General features: G+C 41.5%; 1 protein-coding gene across 2 annotated transcripts in view; it reads left to right on the forward strand.

Moving 5' to 3' along the window:
- Positions 1-2,517: 2,517 nt before the first annotated feature.
- The window catches only part of reln (reelin), a 94,086-nt gene continuing 75,811 nt past the window's right edge, over positions 2,518-20,792 (forward strand). Inside the window, exon 1 of one of the 2 annotated variants that reach the window (XM_061035672.1) lies at positions 2,518-3,043. In XM_061035672.1, coding sequence (XP_060891655.1) covers positions 2,791-3,043 — 253 coding nt within the window. In that variant the 5' untranslated portion in view covers positions 2,518-2,790. The remainder of the gene's footprint in view (positions 3,044-20,792) is intronic. The other variant, XM_061035673.1, reaches the window with a different exon arrangement.

A 20,792-nucleotide genomic window follows, 5' to 3' on the forward strand; every position in this document is an offset into this window, starting at 1 on the left:
TCTTTTGGACATGATCTTCAACATTCTTTACTCTGTGTTTGTTTGACACCATCTTGGAGAAATATCTTCTTACTTGATTAAAGATGCCATTTGCCAATAATGCCCTTATGGCAGGTTAAGGCAGTGCAATTTTTGACGAAAAAGGAACTCTTGATTACTGGGGGACACAAGTTTAATGCTATATCCAAGTGAAAAGTTATATATGTATATTTGATGATGATCTATGAAGACTTAAATCTGCATTAAAGCAACATTGACAGAGAGGAATGCTATCACTCACTGTAAGGGCTTAAGCTATTTAAGAATCTCACCGGTGAGTTAATGCATCTAGATTAATTAAAAGTGCTTCATTAAGGCAATGAGGAGGCGGAGGGTGGCGGTGGAGCGGTTGAGAGGAACAACAGTGGAAGACTGAGATAACTTCTGACCCCACTCTCCAGTCTGCAGAACGCTCCACCTAGCTGACCCTTTCAAGCATCTGGGGAGTGTAAACAATCAGAAAAGTTACTGCCCTAAGTTTGGTCATTTAGTGGTTTTTACTTAATGTACTTTCCTTTCAATTACTTTTTTCACAGTTCTATAGTGCAGATACGTATTGCATTAAAATGGCACACTAAAACAAAAATGAAAACACACCTGGTCCTTGTGAAGCCACTGTCACGCTTTCCAAATCTGTTTATTTAGCCGTCCGATGTTGAGTTGTCCCATGGGCAACAGAGGCAGCAGAGGTCTGTTAACAGGATAACCATGGAGGAAATGAATTGCTTTCTTCTTGAGCAACTGTGATGACTCAGTTATTTTAGGTTTTACGGTTTTCAGAGAAAAATCTAAGAACCAAAACGCAAACACATGATCTCATCAGGCATGAAGTATATTCTGGAATAAATTGCATAAGATGACAAAGAAAACTCTGAGGAGGCATTTATGGACGTAATGTGTACCTTTTTTTCATTAAACTGTAAGTGAACTGTATCGACTGTAAAACATTTAGGCTGTTAATTTGTGTCTCACTTGTATGACTTTCCTGAAGTTAAATTGTAATTTAATTAAGATGAAAGTCACTACCACAATAGAAATCCAAAAAGTGATTGAAACTGTCATTTATAATCGGATAGTATTAGCCTTTTGTCCAGCTTCTTTGGATGTCTGGACTTCCGTGTGTATTAACATGCGGACAGGAGATGGGCTATCTTTCTGAATACCAAAGCAGAGGCTCCAGAGAAATCAGCAGAGATAAAGTCCACAGTTCACATGCAGTTTGCTTCTGCATGTGTGTGTGTTTGTGAGCTACGGTTTAGACGGTGGAAGCATCTGGCCATGCCAGCCTGGCTGTGCACTCCTGCTGTGGGTCAGTAAGGCTGTTTGGACTGCCTGCTTGGGAATGGACAAGTCTGTTATAGGCACCTAAGCATACAAACCCAGCAGGCAAGAACAGGGAAAAGGGAGACACTCAGTGGTGTTAACAAGTTCTTTGAGTTGTCCCCTTTACTGTTATATTTTATTTTAATGTAGGAGAGTTTATTTGAAGGGAGATTATAGTCCGTCATTTACAGAGAGCATGAGCTGGATGAGCAGAGATACAAATATGGAGGGGATATGTGGCTGAAAAGTGTGAAGCCTGGATGAAAAAATAGGGAGCGTGATTGGGGGTTTGTGTACAGGGTGTTATAGAATAATACTTATCCTTCATTTGGTGAGCTGGAGCAGACGGGTGGGGGAGAGAAAGCAGCATTATGGTTGGTGTCTGTAATGTAGTGGTGGCTTAATCTGGAGCATAGTGGCAGCCATTCTGCTTTGACAGACATAAAAAGTTGGAGAATCCTACGGAAAAAGAAATTCTGATGGAAAACCAATGAAAAAAATCAACAGTAGAGAAGAGGAAAAACTAATTTTAGTGCTGTTGTGGACAAGAGGAGAGACAGAGAGGTTCAGGGCTGGAAAAAGAGGGAAAGAGAAAGAGGGGAGGGGGACTAAGTGGGAGAGCAACAGAGGGACTCGGAAGGATAGGGAGGTGAAGAGAGCGGAAGAGGGAGGGAGAAAGGAGGTGTGATAGTGGGTGGGAGAGGAGGAGACAATCTGGTGGATGGGCAAAAAGACAAAGGAAAGAAAGAAGAGTGAAAGGGATAAGTCACTGGGCTGGTGAGAGATGAAAAAATGAACAGCGAATAGAGATAAGACAGACAAGGTCTCTCTGGAGGGGGTGCAACATGGAGTAACAGTGGTTTAGTAAGGGGTAAGGGGAAGGAGTGAGGAGAGGGTGGAGGAAGAGATTAAGGGAAAAGGCAGAGTGATAGACTGACAGAGAAGAGGGAGGAGAGAAAAGCTGGATGAGAGAGAGGAGGGAGGCCGTCTTGTAGAGCGCACACAGCACGCGTGGAGCTGGTGTTAGAGCAAAAGAGAGACAGAGAGAAGGAGGGAGGGAGGGAGGGTGGGAGGAGAGAGGGAAACAGAGGGAGGGGGTGAAGTATTTAAACGCCGGAGCAGGACAGCACTGGCGAAGCTCTGAACTCCCTGAGAGTGAAGGTAGGACAGGGAGAGGAAGAAGAAGAAGAAGAACAGAGCTTTACAGTTTTCCTGACAGCCAAGCCTGCACACTCACACACGTAAATACTTCACATACAACCACACACAGACACGCGCTCTCTCAAGCACTTTTGGACTTTCGATTTATTCCCGGACTCAAAAAGCTGTCCTCTGGAACTTTACCTGCGCTTTCTTTGCTCCCACTCATCACTCTCCTCACTTCGTCACCCACCTAAACTCTCTTAGTCCCTCGTTAGGTGAGGGCAGATGGCCATGCCGCGGGCCTCTCTCGGGGGTGCCTTAGGATGTGCCCTGCTGGCCCTGGTCTTTGGGAGCAGCAGCATGGATTTTGGGGCACCCCCAGCAAGCTTCTACCCCCGTTTCAACCCTTTCTTCTTCCTGTGCACCCACCATGGGGAGCTGGAGGGAGTCGGGATGGTAGAAGGTGGAGGAGAGGTGCTACTCACCCTGCAAATTACGGGCAATCCAACTGCATACACCCCTGGACAGGAGTATCAAGGTGAGCACACACCCTACAGTGTCCACTTTTTGGCTGCATGTTGAAGAGTTGTTGTTAGAGCTTTTTTTCAATAGTAGTGGTTCTTATAAAGGATACAATCTTTTTGATTAGATCCAACCCACTGTGAAATTTCATTGCAGTTTGCATCTTAAAAAATAGTTTTGTTTTGTGGGAGAATTCTACTTTGAAAATGAAGAGGTGTTATGATAAACATGAAATCCTTTTTTCGATTAGATACATTTTGCATTAAGGATAGAAACAATCTCATAGTCAAGAACTCCACACACGTGTGTTGAGTAGAAAGCGTTTCCTTGCAGGTGTTTTTCTTCAAACATAAGGTACTGGTGTAGTGCATGCATATGGGAGTGTGCAGTTTGTGTGCGGTGGTTGTGGATGGAAACCAGCATTTATGTAACTGTAATAAGTGATGCTGAGTAGGACTCCTGTTCAGTGCCTTGAGCAGCTTTGGTGTTTTACAGCGCTGTGATCCTGATGCTTCATGTGTAGGTGGCTTTTCCACAGGACTAACAGCGAAATCCCTGCAACTGAATGAGAGAGAGAGAAAACTGTGGGTGCAAACAGACAAACCATAGAAAGACATGTTGTGACTGTTAGAAATAATGATTACGATATTTGGAAACCATGCATACTGTAGGTATAAGAATGAACATAGCTTGATGTCCTCTTTCCCACACTGTTGTTCTGGCACCTGGTCCTGGAAAAAAGATCTCCTCAAACTCCCAAACTGTCATCATTGCTCAGTCACTCCCCGCCACTTACTCAACACTGCGGACAGTGACCCACACAGGTCACCACTGACAGACTAAGGTCACATTCCCATGCAGTTATCTTCTTCAGTAAGAACTGGATGTATACACATTTTATGTACATTGCTGATTTAATCTAGGTTCCTAAATATACACACATTTTGTTTGTATTGCCCTTATCTCTTCCAAACCCTGTCCTTGTAATAATACACCTTTAATATTGCACAGTGGATTTATTACTCTGTTCTTGCACTGTCAACATATGCATTTGATTATCAGGACAAATAAACCTCTTGATTTCAAAAAGGATATGCGCAGAGTTTGTGTAATTGTATCTAGAAAGAAAGGAATATGGTAAGCCAAGGCAAACAGAGCAGAAAGAGAGAAGAGTCGGGTAATAAGCTGTGATGTCTTCTGTCTAAAATAACAGCCCCGATCGACCCTTCAGTCAAGCACCTTTTAACTGGGGCCAGGCTTGTAGGGGTAGCGGGGGGGGAGAGATTTGAATAACTAGATGGTGGATGGGGGGGATAGAGCGCACGGAGAGGTTTAGATAATTAGCATTAGAAATGTGGTGTATTGGGAGGAGGGAGAGATTTAAATAGGGCCATGGCTGGGATCGGATGAAATGGGGGAGATTTAAATGACGATGAGAGGATTGAGCAGATAAGATACCAGCAGCGGGGGCTTGCATGAAAAAATAACATAGTTCCAAGCTGCTCACTTTTTCTCCATCCCATGTTGACAGCTCATTGTCAAATTTCTGGGGTTTTGACAAAGTTGTGAAGAGAAGGACGGGTAAATGACAAGTGAGCACATGCAAGTTGGCTGACTGCGCTTAGTTGTGCAATCAGGAGCAATCCTGTCTCTTTTTTCCACCTCTCATCCGTCTATGCAAACCTTGATGGTTACATCCATCCTTACAAGTTGTTGCCACAGTCTCTGCCAGGCACATTGTGGCGGGAATTGGATGCTTTGTGCACTACATATAAATGTGTTGGATTGAAGGTGAATGTGTATGTGCCTGCTCTGCTGACAGCAGAATTAGGGAAAAAAAACTGATGGAAAAACAGTGCATTATACCCTTTGGTAATTTCAAGAAAGGGGCACGGGAAGTGTTAGAATGAATGTACTTTATAATGCTTCTTTATTTGCTTGGGTCTCAATTTTTTTTCTTTGGGTATTACTTGTCTTTGGGCTTTGTTTGGAATTATATTAGGTTTAATCTTCCAAAAAGCAATGTGCGATCTGACTACTGACAGAGCTGCATGTGGAAATGGTGGGTGGAAAGCATTAGAGATACTTGCAGTGTGGTTGTGTAGGGGCTGTAGAAAAGAAATCTGAAGAAAGAGGGCGAAGGAGAAAAGTTATTTCTAGAGGGGAGGGAAAGTAAGAAAAATCAAAGAGACAGATGACCCCTTATAAAAGGCAAAGAAGGTGAGTGTCTTAAAGAACCACCTCCGTATTCAGTAAGAGGAAGAGTTTATGTAGCTGATTTCCCGTACAGTAATTGGGTTTCTGACCTTTCACTTCTCTGTTGCTTTTGAGTGATAAGACCGTGTGTGGGCAGTGTACTGTGTGTATGCAGTAGATGAGATTACTGTATTTAGCTATCAAAATAAAATGACCAAGTGAGGTTGTGTTACACTCTGTGTGAAATATTTTACAGGCTGGGTGTATTGGCAGGGTCATTGTGGACAAAATGGAACAGAAATACTTTAGAAACACTTTGAACTTCTGGGAAATGGAACGATTTGTTGAGGTTTCTGTGCTTGCATTCAGAGTCTAGGGTAAGTCCTTCTATCAGACAAATAGAGACCAAGTGTCACTCACACATGCACTCACATACTGCCCACATACTGCCTTATCTCTCAGAGGAGAGAGAGTAAAAAAAATGAAGAAAGGTCACACTGGGATTGGAGCCTGTCCTCTGAATAATCAAAACGATCCTTTTGAACCACTTTTGCAGGAACACTCAGGAAGCAGTTCTTTATTTCCTGCCATGTCAAAGCATTTCTTAAAACTTTGTCTCTGACCTCTTTCAACACAGCTGTGGGAACGCATGATCTTCTCCGTACAGCAACCGCATGTTTATAGGAAGCAACATCAGAATACAAAACCCAGAACCCTGTTTCTAAACAAAGTCAATCTGAGTGTGCTTACTTTTTTATTTTCACTGGTTCTTGTCTCTCTGCTCTGGAAAAATTACAAGTCCATTTCCAAAAATGAACAACAGCACTCCAAAAGGAATAGTGACACAGCAGTGGGAGAAACATGTCCTTTCCATGAAAGACTATTAGATTTAAATCTTGAGCAGAGGGAACATCTTTGAACTGCGATGTTCAGTATGTTTAGAAAGCACAATGGAAAAGATTGGTAAGGGAATTCAATGGCTAGCAGTGTGCTCTGGAAATCAGCAGAGAATAGCAAGAAAAATGGAGTTGCACACGCAGAAATGGGGCCAGCGAGATTGATTGAATGCCTTTGTGTGTCGAGGAATTTGTACCATATTTCTGTTGATTTCATTGTAGTTTTCATAATGACGCGTGAGTTGGGCCACATCCATTTTATCGTACCAGAGGTTACAAGCATACTTTGTTTACAGTGTTTCAAAATATGAACTGAGTGCTTGCATTGCTAGTAAGTCTATTTCCATAAAAATTGATTTCTGCTGTGTGTTTCTATAAGAGGGGTTATGGGTGACATTGTAGAGGACTGAATGAGTTACTCGCACAAGCCGCTGCCGATGCATGTATGTTCAGGTAGGTACCCGGCTCCCCCTCTCACTATATTCATTGTTTCTACTCACTATTGAAAAGCAAACAATATTCAGTGGGAATCGGCAGTGTGTCTTTACCACAGTGGATAATAACAATAGGTAACAATAGGAAAGAGGAGGAGAAACAATAGCTCAAGGGAAAGTGAGAACAAGAGAGCTGTTTTGAGAACCAGTTGACAGTACATGCTGAAATTGCCAGTCCGAATCTGTCAATGGTCTTCATAGAAGTCCCTGTTCCATGGATCTTTCATGTGCAAAGGATGGAATAGGCTCGAGAAGCCATCAACATTTCAAGGAGATTTGGACATTGCCACTAAATGACATTCTTAATGGGAACTTGGAGGGAAAATTCATCACCAAATAATGCCAACAGCTCTTCCGATGATAACCTATCATATTTGAAATACGTCAGCAGCCCTCCTGCCAAACACCAGAAACAGCTCAATGTGTCTTGGGATGGGAAAAGAGGCTATTATCTATCTGCAAAGTTGATCGCTTGCCATAGTTGGGAGAGTTTTTTCCCCCAAGTGCACTGTTGACTTATAGAACAAATGGTGAGTCATGTTTAAAGGTCCCATATTTTGCCTTTTCTGGTTTTATATGCCCTTTAGTGTGTTTTCCAAGTGTCCTGTGCATGTTTCGGCACATTTATGTGCAAAGAAACTCCTACCTCCTCCTGTTAGCTGTAGCATTAGCCGCATGTAACGCTCGGTTCTAGCCCCCCTCGATAAAAATGTGTCAATCCGACGTCATTGTCAGTGTGAGATCACTGATCTAAGCCCATTGGCTCGTTGTGGCAAGCCCTGCAGCTCATGTTGAAATTTCCGAGACGCGTGCTGAGCAACTGACCAATAACGACAGAGCGGATCGGCAGACCAATCAGAGCGGACTTGGCCCACGTGGGGTCTAACAGTGGGGGCTCAGCAGAGCTCAGCTGACGGACTCAGAGCGTAGAGGGAGCAAGGAGGAGCAGTACATGAAAACGGACACTTTTTTCGGACTTTAGCTATTGTGAACGTACAAAAGTAGGTACATAGATTAAATATACGAACCCCAAAAAGGGCATAATATGGGCTCTTTAAGTGAAGGTCACATACACAAGGGCCCAGACAAGCAGATATTATCTTACCAAACAATCACGCAGTCATCTTTGTATTGGGATTGAATGCCAAAATAGTACCAATAGGCTGTTACTTCTACAGCCCTTCCGATGTCATCATCTGCTTCTGCAGCACTTAACCTCTGAGCAGACCACGCAGGTACTTTACTTTCTAACCTTTGACCACATTGTGTCAGTGCTTCCTCTCTTGGTTCTCTGTTCCTACAGAGTGATAAGATTTGGCTGGTGTTGATACTCCTCCTGTCCACCAGTCTAGTGCTCCTTACATCTATGTTCAACTTAACTGTATCTATTTTAAAAATCAGGAAATCTCTTAAGTACACGTATTCCTCACGGTGCAGCAAGCATTGGTCAGTGAACCATCAAAAGACTGGCCTAGTTTTAATGCAGACATACATTTTAGGGGAACAGGGACACTGAAAAAAAGGGGTAAGAGTGAGGAAAGAGTGAAGCGGATAGGGGCTAATGGTTTAATAGGGCTCTCTTGTGAGAATAAGAAAAACAGCATGCAAATAGCAATAGCACTTTCAAGTGGTCAATCCTGTGCATTCATTGGCTTCCTGGCTCTTCAGCCCCTCTGCCTCCTGCTGCTATGTCTGAATAGGTCACTTCACTGAGTAGAGAGAAGTGTGTCAAGTGTTTTGCTGTTTGTATGGGCTCGCTGGGTGTGTTTGGGTGCTCTGTTAATGTGGACATTGAATGATGAACCATTTAAAGAGAATTGTATTCAATGAGATATTCCAGTTTCCTTTATATGAAGGAGCAGATGGGCGAGAAATGAGAATGGATATTCATTGGTAATCTTCCCTTTGTCACACATGCACGCTTGGCCATGCACACAGCACTCAGCTCTTAGTGGGTGATCCATCATGACATAGAGACAGGTCAGATGTTCCACTGGCTAAACACAAATGTCCTGATCAGCAGGCTATTACAATTCTTTGTGTCGATGTAACATTAGGCTGTGACATGATAACATGAACAGGAGGTTAATATTTTCCTCTTGTCAGTTGCTAACTGGCTGTGTCAAGTTGTTTTCACTGGAGCATGTTCTTGATGTTATACTGTTGAAACCTCTGACAGTCCAATGATGTAACAGCAAACTTGCGGCGACAGACCCACTCTCTGCCTTAGCCATTGTGTCTCCTGTTAAAGAAGAGGTGAGCTGCAGCAGTGCGAGACATTTTGAAGCAGTGATAGTTGAGATGGCCTCAGATGCCACCTAATGCAGCATTTCTGAAAAATTGATTCGCTGCATCAGAGCATGGAGAATGGCCTCAGATAACAGTGACATTGTTAGCATTTGCCAGGCTGGTGCCAGAACGATGCCAGCATGGTGCCAGGTGTGGTAGAAATATCTAAAAATAAAAGCAGTGAGTGGATCCCTGCCAAGCAGAGGTGTGTGCCTTTGCTAGTCTTATCAGGGCAAGCTGCAAGAAGCTCTTACATTTTTTATTTTCAAATTCCTCAACGGATTCATTTTCCAGCCAAAACAAGAAAGCACTTAACAAGCAAATGTGAGTTGTGTTTTCACTAACTTTCATGAGTGGGCAGATGAGTGGGCGTGAGTATTTTCAGGATGTTGGAGTGTTCTTGCCTTTTGGGGGTTTGCCTGATTTGGAGTGCCTCTCTGATGATAATAGAAGCATGGATTTGGAGATGCCAGGCTCACAATGTCCCAGTCTGTTCTCACTTGTTGTGGTTCCCCTGTCCTTTTTCTGGTGACTGTGGGTTTAAGTTGTTGACTGCCGAAGCAGCGACAGAGATTTCCACTTTGGCAGAGTGGAATCTGTGCAACATGTAAACCACCCAAAATATGGCACCATTATAACTTTTTCCACTCCTGAAGCACAAAGCATTTGGTGTCATTCATGTTGGTTACTTTACATTCCTGGCATAGCTAAGGACTATGTTTGACTTTGCATCCTGTATTAAAGCCATTTTATAAATATCAGACCTTTGGTAAACCATAGAGAATCAAAACACCAGCTTCAGGACATACTCTAGAACAGGGCTATTCAATTGGCGGCCCGGGGGCCAAATGCGGCCTGTAGGTAATCTCAGAGTGGCCCCGACCCAGTCAGCAAGAAAAAAAAAAAATCAACAGCATACCGGCATGTAACTAGCTTGCAAGTGAGGCATCTTACTTCATTCTTATCTGTGTCGAGAGTTTGCCGTACTGATCAGAACGGACGTTCGCGGAAGTAGTGGTATTCAAAACATTCAGACCATGCCTTTCCAAATGATTTAAAGAAAAATATACAGTGAAAAACCTGCGGTTTAAATGTGCCTGGGCTGCAAAGTATTTATTTGTTTTACTAACAACTCCAAATGCAAAACCAACATTGCAACGGGTGCTTTGCAGTAATTAAATAATATAACATTTGGATGCATCACGATGAAAAACACCTGACTTATCCGGACTAACGTTCTTGAGGGATCACAGGAGAGGGACGTTAAAGTACAGTTTGTCTCCAGCTTATGAACGGAGACGTAACCCTGGTGCGGACCTGCACAGCCCAACAGAGAGACACAGCAGCCTCCCCGCGTGTGTCACTCACAGAATTAGAGCAGTGAGAGGATGCACTGGCCTTTTTGGATGAAGTGATAGATGATGCGAAAAGTCCGGCCCTCTTCAAATTCCTGGTTTTAAAATCTGGCCCTTTTGAATTTGTAATTGAATAGCCCTGCTCTAGACCCTGAGTTTGTGAAGACAACACTGTATTCACTGCCTAGCTACATTTTCAATAGAAAACAAGGGACACACCCTCCTAAAGTGTATTTACATTATTTTTTATTGGCACATTACAACCTCCCACCCCCGCGTCTTTGCTGTTTACTTTCAACTCACAGACAGGTTGTAAACATAATTACAGAGTTGTTTCCTCTCAGAAAACCCAAATACCAGGTCTGCATATGCCATTAAGAGCTCCATTTGTCTATGCAAACTCATGCTAATGTCCCCATCCAAATCTACCCCACAAACAAAGGACCAGTGTTCATTCTCCTTGAGGAGTACCAAGTGGCTCTAAGCCAGATTTTGAAAAGTGATGTATCCTATTAAAACCTTTCGTCCCTCCTCCCCATCCCTCTTGCTGGACGTGTTATTCTCATGGGGTGGTTTCCCAGCCACTGTTGATTAGCGTGTCAGCTTTGCCGATGGCCTCTTCCTTTTAGAGAATGGAGCTCCTGTTGGAGGATTGTGTACCTCCTCCTCCTCTCCTCTCCTCCTCTTGCTCTGAATCCTCCTCCTGGCTGCTTCATTGAGAGAGCTGTAATCCCTGCTTGGGGGGCAGTGTGTCGTCTGTGCTGATAGCATTCAGAGGGCCTTGTAGCGCTCCAATGGACCCACTACAGAGGAGGCGGCATGGTGCAATTGGCTGGGTGCTGGGCACATGGCGCGTGGCGTTGTCGGATTAGCCCCAGCTCTACCCCCCATTCAGTGCCAGCCTCCTTCAAACAACTGGGTCCACTCGGCCCCATAGGCTGGTAGAGGCAGATTACACATCTGTGCACATGCACAAGCTCACGCATACTCCCTTTCCATTGTGACAGCATGGGTGAAGGGGTTTGTGTTTACAGGGCCCCTGAAGATATTTCTTTGCCATAATGCTCACTCTGTTGATAAATGATCTCTCATTTAAACATCACACCTCCGATTCTCACAGGTCTATGTTTTCAGTGAGCTCTGACTCAGGATTGGGACACACTACATAGATTGTCTCAGAATACAATGTAGAGATAGAAGATGTAAATCCTGCATCATTGCACATCAACATTTGTCAAGACTTGCCATATAGCAATATGATGTTAGATCTCAGTCTGAAATAGGCGGCCAGTGAGTTAGACTACAACAGACATGTCTCAGACATTCCATAAAGTAACTAAGAAACCATAAAACTAATATATCCGTGAAAGTTAAGAGAATTTGTTACCTGTTTCCGGGGATTGTTCACTTGTTAAAGATTTATCTTACGGCTTTTTTTATGCCTTTTATTTAGAGAAAGGACAGTGGAAAGAGTCAGAAATTGGGGAGAGAGAGAGTGATATGAATGATATGCTGGAAAGGAGCCACAGGTCGGATTTGAACCCTGGGCCGCTTGTGGACTAATCAATAAGCTACCGACACCCCAGGCGACTGTTTACTAAGGTGTGGAATGGAGCCAGGCCAAACCAAAGATTAAACAAATATACCTTTACACCACACATTTGCATATCTGGTGATCAAAATTTAAAAAAGTCTCAAATATACATAATACAAATTCTGAAAAAAAAAAGTGTTTTGTCTGAACTTAATCTTTATCAGTGACTCAACACATTTATTAATGTGCTGACGAAACGTTGTTTTCACAGCAGAGAATACAGACTAATAGAGTCATTCAGGGATCCTTGTTATCAGTGAAAGGTCCAAAGTGGAGGTTAAAACAGAAAAGCGGTGTGAATGAGATGGGAGATGTTAAGAGCATGACAGCATTAATTACAGCAATGTGTGCATTCTTACCGAGCTGAACTGGTGTGATTAAGACTGGATGTCGAGGGAAACGTTCCCCATTGATCCACTGCCAGTAGAGACTTTCATTACTGCAACCAGCTCGTTAATTAGAAATCAATCTCTCCCCCCTGCTCCGTGAAAGCCCCCTCCATACCGGCATTGCCATTCTCCCTCCACTCAAACATTCATACCCAAAAGCTATGAAGGCACTTCAGACTTTGACTTTTTTGCTTTTTCACTTAGCTGGCCACAATCTGTTTTATTCACTCCAAGAAAGAGCAGGGAGTGGAGAGCAAAGTAGCGAGCACAATATCCTACCTTCCTTTCCAGCTACCAGGACATTTTTGAATTGTTAAAACAACTTGCCAATTGTTTGGATTGCTGGAAAATTGAGACTTGAATTCAAATTTGCCAGCTTGTTAACTTTTAACATGAGTGTGTACAACATCCATCTGTGTGCAGTTTTATGAAAGACCTGTAGGTGTTTCCTAATGAGATTAAATGACATGGTGCATGGCACAATTTTTTGTAAAGGAGATTCATTTGGCATTAGTTGAAATGATTTGGATCAATAATGAATCATACGTTGATATTTCTACACGTTATTATTAAGTTATATTTCAATCTTCTGAATGAAAGAAGAAACATTTGGTTGAAACAACCACACAAAGCATCAAGGTTGTACATCGTGCCTTGTATTTCTCGTAAAAGCTCACATGATATTCCAAAACATGTAGATAAAAAGGTGCTATACTGATAGAAAAAATACAGCGTAAGCAGGATGAAGAGGGGAAAGAGAGAGTGTGGAGAGTGTGGAAGAGATGCTGAAAAGGACTGACAGAGCGGGGATGTAAAGTGAATATCTTTGTAAAGTGACAGTTCCATTATTCATATTAGAGCTATTATATCTATGATAGTATGAACCTGATTGGGTATGCTGCCATTGTGGCGCTGACTCTTAAGCTTGTGCTGAGAGCTCTGTGTGTGTGTATGTGCTTACATTGTGTGCATACGAGTGCATGTGCATACAGTAGTTGGTAGTGATAGGCAGAGCAGCTAGAGTTTTGCAAAAGGGAGATGTGTCCAGATGTTTCTGGGTAGTGGGAGGCATTCAAAACTAGGCACAGATGTTACCCTTTCACTGGCACAGAAGAATGGACTCATTTGTGGACTCATTTTGTGTGTTAGCTTTAAAAAAATTAAAGGATTTAATTTATGGATGCTATTATAATGGAATCAAATAAAACTGTAACTCTGATCTTCATTGATGTCACTGTTCTGTCAAAAGTGACCCCAGGAAGCCACTATTGTAATATATAAATACCCACAGTTGTGTTGAAAATCCATGGACTCAGTGAGAAAGCATGACTTGTTTTTGGTACACGTATATTGCTGTCCAATATAAAGTATGCACCATGTAATTAACTATTTATAAGCCTCAACAGTTCAAAAGTACATGTTGATACTCTGATAAAAACTGCAGTTTGAAGTGTCATGCCCATGAGGATGGCTAAGAGGAGGGCAGCTTCACCTGGTGCTAACTCCCTCACTTATTCTCTTTCATCTGATACGCCTTAGTGAGCCTGGAATATGCAATGTTGGAAATATAGGGAGGAAATTTAGCGAAACAAAATTAAGACACTAATAAGTCAGTAAGTATGTTCTCTTTTCTTACTGTATTGGCATGGCTGCCATGATGTTTTGGTCATAATTTAGAAAAATAAACTGAATTAATAAAAAAATACAAAATAAAATAAAAAGCTTTATTAGACTTGCAACAAATTCTAAAAGTGAAAAGATTAAGTGATTTTGTGGCAGGCCTCTCAATTCTGTTTTCATTACATTTATAAGTAAAGTCAAAAGGGAAAAAAATAAACATATATCTTGTGTATCAGCAGGATTGTTCGCTGTTAATCTTACAGTTTAGAACAACTTTGCTTTAAAGCAGTTAGAAAAGGACTTGTGGTCCATGTTCATATAAGAGAAGTGACATATTTTAATGAAGCTTTAATCTCGTTAATGTTTACACAGGTTGATGACAGTCAGTAAATATACTTTTCAGCATCTTGCTGTTATATAATATAACAGGAATAAAAAGGAGAATCTTATTTATTTTTCTGAGAGGTTAGAATAACTGACTATTTAGATAATCACTTTACTTTGTTATGGAATTTCTATTGTTAGAAAATCCAAAAGTAGCACAAACGTCTAGCATTTTCTACTTCTTCAAAATACCACATCAACCCCCCATTTTAGTTAAATACAGTACTTGGTGCTTTTTAAAGGGATATGTGTTCAAAACATAGGGCAGGCCAAAAGTTATACTAGACAGGTTATTTGACCATGCGCATAATTTAAGTTGATTTCATGGTTTTGCAGAGGGTAGCAAAGATGAGCTACACACTGAAGAGCCAGCAGCAGCTGAGTCAGGATCAGATGTGGAGAATGGTATCAACTGCTGCAACTTCTAGTTACATGCTCTATCTGAAAAATTCTGTTTTTGTGTGTGTGACGGAGAATTTTAATATTTAAAGAGAGAGGGAGAGACTGTAGCAGATGATGAACATGTTTTAATGTACACATTACATTTTTTTAATGTCAATATGGTGCCAGACTGTATAAATAAAGAGTCAAAATAAAGTATGTTTTTTTTTTTTTTTTTGCGGGAGAAGGATCCCCCTGAAGAAGGTCGTGGGTATTTACTGGTTGTTAAAATTATGTGACTTCTGTGTAAGTGTGTCACTTGAGGTGGCACGAGTTTCTATCCTTATATATCTGTGAAACTCTTCCTTGTCCTTAGTCCCAATGCCTTGCTTTGACAGATGCCTTCGGGTCATGGCTCGCTCAGTTGTAAAGCAGTTTTGGGGAGCCTGTCGGGGGCTCTGGGAGGCGGGATGTGGAGGACAGGCCAGCTGCGAGAAGGAGATAAAGGTCACTCAGGCTAAGTAGCCTGGTGTCCCTTAGAGGAAAATAGCAGACAGTGAGGTTATATAGACTGTGGTTGACAGCTTGGCCCTCATTACCTCCTTCCTGTTTCCTATCAACACTGCTCCCAATGGAGCAGGTGGGATGGAAAGGGAGTTATGCAACAGTGGTGGTCCATGTCCAATTTCTGCAATTTGTCTTTGTGATCTTTCACAGCTGGCTTGCTGGTTGCTCTATTTAAGTGTGTCTGTGGGGCTCTGTGAAGCAGGTTAGTGTGTTATAATGATGAGGAATCGTTTCTGATGTATGGATGTATTATTGGAGCTTGTCAAAGATTTTCATTTGCATATTGTTACTGCGTGTGTTTTGTTAAAGAGTTGTGGTTTGGATCTTTCCCCAGCTTGTGAGGCTGCCTGGGCTTTTAGTGTTTTCCTACATTCCTTGGATTTCTGACTCAGGCAGACTTAGCTGTAAGCAGTAACAAGTCCTCCCTATCTTGTGTTTGTTTATACCAAGATTGTTTTTAATTGGCTTTTTTGTGTGTTCACATGTTCATTACAGCTTTGTTGAGTAAAAGGAAGATGCTATGCTTGTCAGGGCTGAATGACTGAAGCCTTTTCTCTGTCAGCACAACACATGGTGTTGATCATAAGGACAACTCTCTCAAGTCCTGGCAGACAGCAAGGGATAGCGTGAAAGAATCATGGTGCTCCTGAACCCTGTTACAAAATATCCCGTTACAGTAGCTATTAACTATTAAGGGTGTCCCTTACTAAGAATTTACAAAGTCTAATCTGATTGGTTAGATTTCGCCTAATAGTTGACTGATCATTGAAGGTATTTTTTGTGCTCATTGATCTATATTCTCATTTGCAACATAAGAAATAAACCACATAGTGAAACCAGTTGTCTTCTAGACTTGAATAACATTCATTCTAGGACTTGATCCATCCTTTTTCTCACTTATTAAATCTGCATTATGGTGACCTTATAATGATATTACACATGCACATTTACAATACAGCTTAAAGTAAAAAGTAATCCAGAGTAGCAGGGCAAAAAGTTCCAATTATTCATCAATATTGCTCACAAAAATAACTAGGTGATAAAGCGACAAAAACTGAAATAAGTCCAGGCAAACTAAAAAGATTAAAAGGCCAGCTGAGAAGCTGCTGCTCTCATGGCCCAGCAGAATTGGATAGTCCACTTTAACCTGTAAAAAATCTGCACATTGAAGGCCTTCCAGCGCTGACAAACAAACAACAATTTTAACAGTCTTTTGACATACCATGTCCCAAATTCAATCCACGGTCTAAATCTAGTGATAGATTCAAATTTGCAACGCCTGTACATTTTTTGACTGTGATTCATTAAAATGGCGGTTGCACTCTGATCTATTGATTGACACCTCATTTGTTCAATTATGACCTTCCATTACCGGTTCCTTGCCTATAATAACCAAAAGCATTGGTTGAAACAGGTGCCTGGTCCTGTTCTGATGCATCTTTACCCAGCCAATTGAGCGCAACTGTGCAGATGACTTATGTTTCTTGTTGCCAATGAAATTCTGAACATGTGGATATGCTGCTTCCATCCATTACTCGGGGTGATTTATTCATGCACACACTGAAGAGGTTGTTAATTATTTTTTAGTGTTGCATTTAAAGTATTTTTAAGTTGCTAATTATACCTAGATAGGCTATGATTCATGATTAATTAATTCATGATTAACAGGCAAATCTGTGTAAAATTAGACATTGAGCCCCATAAAGCTGGAAGAATATGATCATTGATCATTGTTTTGCAGGTGTTCAACTGAGATTGGCAGTCGAATGAGGTTTTTTCAAACTAATTGCTGAAAACTCAACCATTTGGGATCACGCATATTAATTATACATTTTATGCTCAAAACACTCTTTATGATGATTGTTTTGTTAATCTAATGTTTTAAAATATACCTTTTAATGGACAACTATGAGAGACTTTGTTGCTCTCTGCCTCAGATCTCTAATGTTTTCTGTTGTCCTTTAGTCTTACACTTATGGAGCTTTCTTATTCTCATTATTTCTTTAAAATTTCATCAAGACTAATGAAGAGTAGGTCTACATAACAAAATCTTATCGAACCCATTTATTTTCTCACAGCAGAGATGTATGCTTAGTTGGGATCTGCGAGCTTTTTGAGGCTTCTCTACAATGAATCAATGAATAATGTTTAAAGCCCACAGAGGTGATTTGCCATCAAAGCCAGTGTCAGGTCAAAAGAATAGCCTTTGACTTGTCACAGTGTGATGTGCTTCTTTTAAATATGTAATTTTCAGATAGAAACTGTGAATAAATGTTCTGCCATAACATATTTGGTATTGCTGTAAGCGGATATGATTTCTCAAATGACTAGGATGGTATTTTTCTATTTAAAGTCAAATCCAACCTTTTTGATACATCATTAAGAATGAAAGACTGCTGAGCAATTGTGAAGAATTCATACCTTCTAAGAAATCATAAGAGGAAAAATATCCACAGGGTATATATACTTAACTGAACTCCTATATACTCTGGAGATTTAGTACGATATATACTCAGGCTACTTTTTATTAGAATAACTTGCACACCTATGCCTGCTTTTGCTCAAGCATGTGAAAAACTATACCAGCTCATATGGATGCAAAATAAGACGCATACATTGCATGGCATGAGAGCGGCACAATAAAGTGTGATTCTGAGGCAGATTATGTGTTAGGAACAGGATGTTGGTGACAGAACTGCCTCTTCACTCCTGTTTTTCTCCACGGCTGTTGCAGGGGTGAAGCCAAGTCAGGCAGGCAGGCAGGCAGGAAGGCTTCAGCTCCCCTCCTTGGTAAACAGACTAGAACCTCCCCAGAGCAGATTGGACCAGGAACAAGAATAGGCAGCACTTTATAATCTCTGGCCAAAGATCATGAAAGGACCTGTAAACTTGTCCCAAGAGATTTATCGTTTTTATGCAGCCCTTTGAAAAAAATGTTGGAGATGTTTAGTTAAGCAGAATTGTAGAAGCTCAGTGGATGATAGGTTGTCTCTGATCTGGTGTTTCACAGCAGCAGATGGTAGTGCCAGCAGGCCAGGATGGTGCCAGAAGGTTACGCAATGGAATGATGCCTCTAAGACCTGACTAGAACACCGCATGACACATATATGAAGAGAAACACACTTCCCACACCATCTTTTGAAACTGTAATGAGAAATACATACCTACAGCATTCAGATTGTGTGCATCTTTAAACTTGTGGTCACTTCAAAGAAAAACAAGTTCTATCCAAGACTTTCCCTCCTTATCAGAGAAATGAATGGCCTTTCATTCATGGTATCGCGCTCAGGTGGCCGACAGTTTGAACCATTTCAGGAAGCTTAGGGTGAAGTGGCACCCAAACACTAGTATGGCGATAACAGATGGAACTATAGATTCCCCATGGTCTGGCCTCCATTTCCTGGTCCTCTCTGGGGCACGTGTGTGTCTGCCAGTGGGATATGGGTCAGATGGTCGGCTATCTTTATCCAGATCATTGCCAGGAAAACCTCCATCCATTTGGAAACAAAAAGGTGTCCCCCTGGTTCACTTGGAAAAGGGACTTTCATTGATAACATGTTGCAATGTCTTTTTTTGTAGTGTCTTGCATTTCAAATATCTGGCATGTTATATTCTATGCATGCAATATTACACACTACAATGTTTTTTTTGTCCATGCTTAAAGTGAGGGATAGAAATAAAGTCTTGCCAGGACTCCATGTGTTGTTGGGTCTTTAGAGTCTACTGAATATGTTTCTGAGCCTTGTTCAGTAAAGTCATGGTTATGAAAGTGGGTGTGGTGAAGACTGGTGAGTGTGTTTGTATAAACAGAGCAGAAAGGAGCTGTTCAGGCCATGCCAGCATCACTAGTACTTCAATACAAATGGTCTACACTTCAACGTAAATCAGGTCTTCTCTGAACTCCCAGACTTCCTGTCCAGCTCCAGCCTATTCCCTTGCCATGCTGTATTCCAAGAATGAGCTCATGCCACCGAGTACTGCCAACAGTGTCGAACATGCTTTGCTGCAAAGGGACTATCAATGCTTTTAAGATGCTGTTGGGACTTATTTTTCATCTGTCTATCACTGCTGATCTAGCACACTGTGAGCAGCATTTTGGTCCATTTTTCACTATTTATTAGACCTGCTTATTTTTCAAGGAATCAATCATGATCACTCCCTGGCTGCTTGTACAACAAATAAATAAAGAAACAACAGATTCTCGTTCCGCTTCAGGTGCCTGCATTTCTGAGGCAGCCACACTCCTCCCTGGGACTAGAGTAAATCTGTACTTGTAAATTTTTCAACACCTACCGGTAATTACTGTCTTCCTTTAGTTTGTTCTGTTTTTCAGCATTAAGGATAGGGTAATGTCCTCAGGAGATAATGCAATGTTGATCTTAATTTACAGGTTGTCAGATAGATTTGGAATTCCCATGAACTCAATGAAATCTAAATCAAGAGTCAGTGAAACAAAACAAACGCCATATTGATGTGCACATGGAAAAGTCTTTAAAATTCATGGGCAAGAATCTGTGGAATAATTTCTGCTGAATTTGTTGGCTCAAAAGATGATTTTTTCATTACTGATTCGGCTTCAAGGTGTGCATTATGTGTGCTTGTTCTTTGTGTTTCTGCTTATGCTCTGAAAACCCGTCAGTGAGGCAGGTGTTGTTTTGTGAATGTGGGTTTTGTTGTATGGTGTGGTTTAGTGTGCTAGTACTTTGTGTCTTAAGATTACTCCTGGTAGATCCAGAGAGGTGAAAAAAGCCCCAGGCCCATCAATAGTTGAGTAGGAGCACGGTTGTGTGTGTCTGTAATGAGGCATACCACATCGCATCATCAATATTACATGTTGGCAAAGGGCCAAGGGATGTGCTCTATGCTGTGTTCACGTATAAAGTATGAGCGCGTGCATGTGGGTGTGAGCGCTATATACGTACGGTGTAACGAGTGTTTTGCAGGATGTGAGTTCAGTGCACCTTGAACTGCAGACCCATTTTGTCCAGGATTATGTAGAGGTCCTGATGTGGACAGGAGTTTGGAGGGAGGGACTCATGATCAAAGGGTGCCTGTAGGTCAGAAGCCAAGATGCACCTGACTGCTAGAGCTCCGGATGGTTAACATATCAACAGCTGCAACCTACAATTCTTCTATTAATTTAGCGGACACTCTGCCAAAGTGTCATACAACCTCCACATGTTACTCCATCACCATCCTACCCTAGGCCTGCATGATAGGTGAAATACATGCAATTTGCTATAGTATTATTAAGTACTACAATAACGATTTGAAGCGCAATAATTAAACAACAACTACAGAGTGCATATTAGCTGTAACGCATTTTTACTGTGTCTATCTGTGGTTCTTTATGTTTTACACATTACGTGTGTTTGCTTAACATGTTTCTCCTAGCTTAAGCTTCATCTGGCTGCAGCAAAATGGTTTGAAATCATGGACGTTATATTCAGCCCTCGATCCAACAGGTAAAATGCATACACGCTGAGTGAGAATGCAATGAAATCATTTTCTTATTTACTGAAATAAAATCAGACTTTTGTGATGTTTTTATTGCGTATCCACATATCAAGATAATGATGAAATTGCATAGAATTATGCAG

Source organism: Labrus mixtus, chromosome 4, assembly GCF_963584025.1.
Source record: "Labrus mixtus chromosome 4, fLabMix1.1, whole genome shotgun sequence".
Taxonomy (NCBI): domain Eukaryota; kingdom Metazoa; phylum Chordata; class Actinopteri; order Labriformes; family Labridae; genus Labrus; species Labrus mixtus.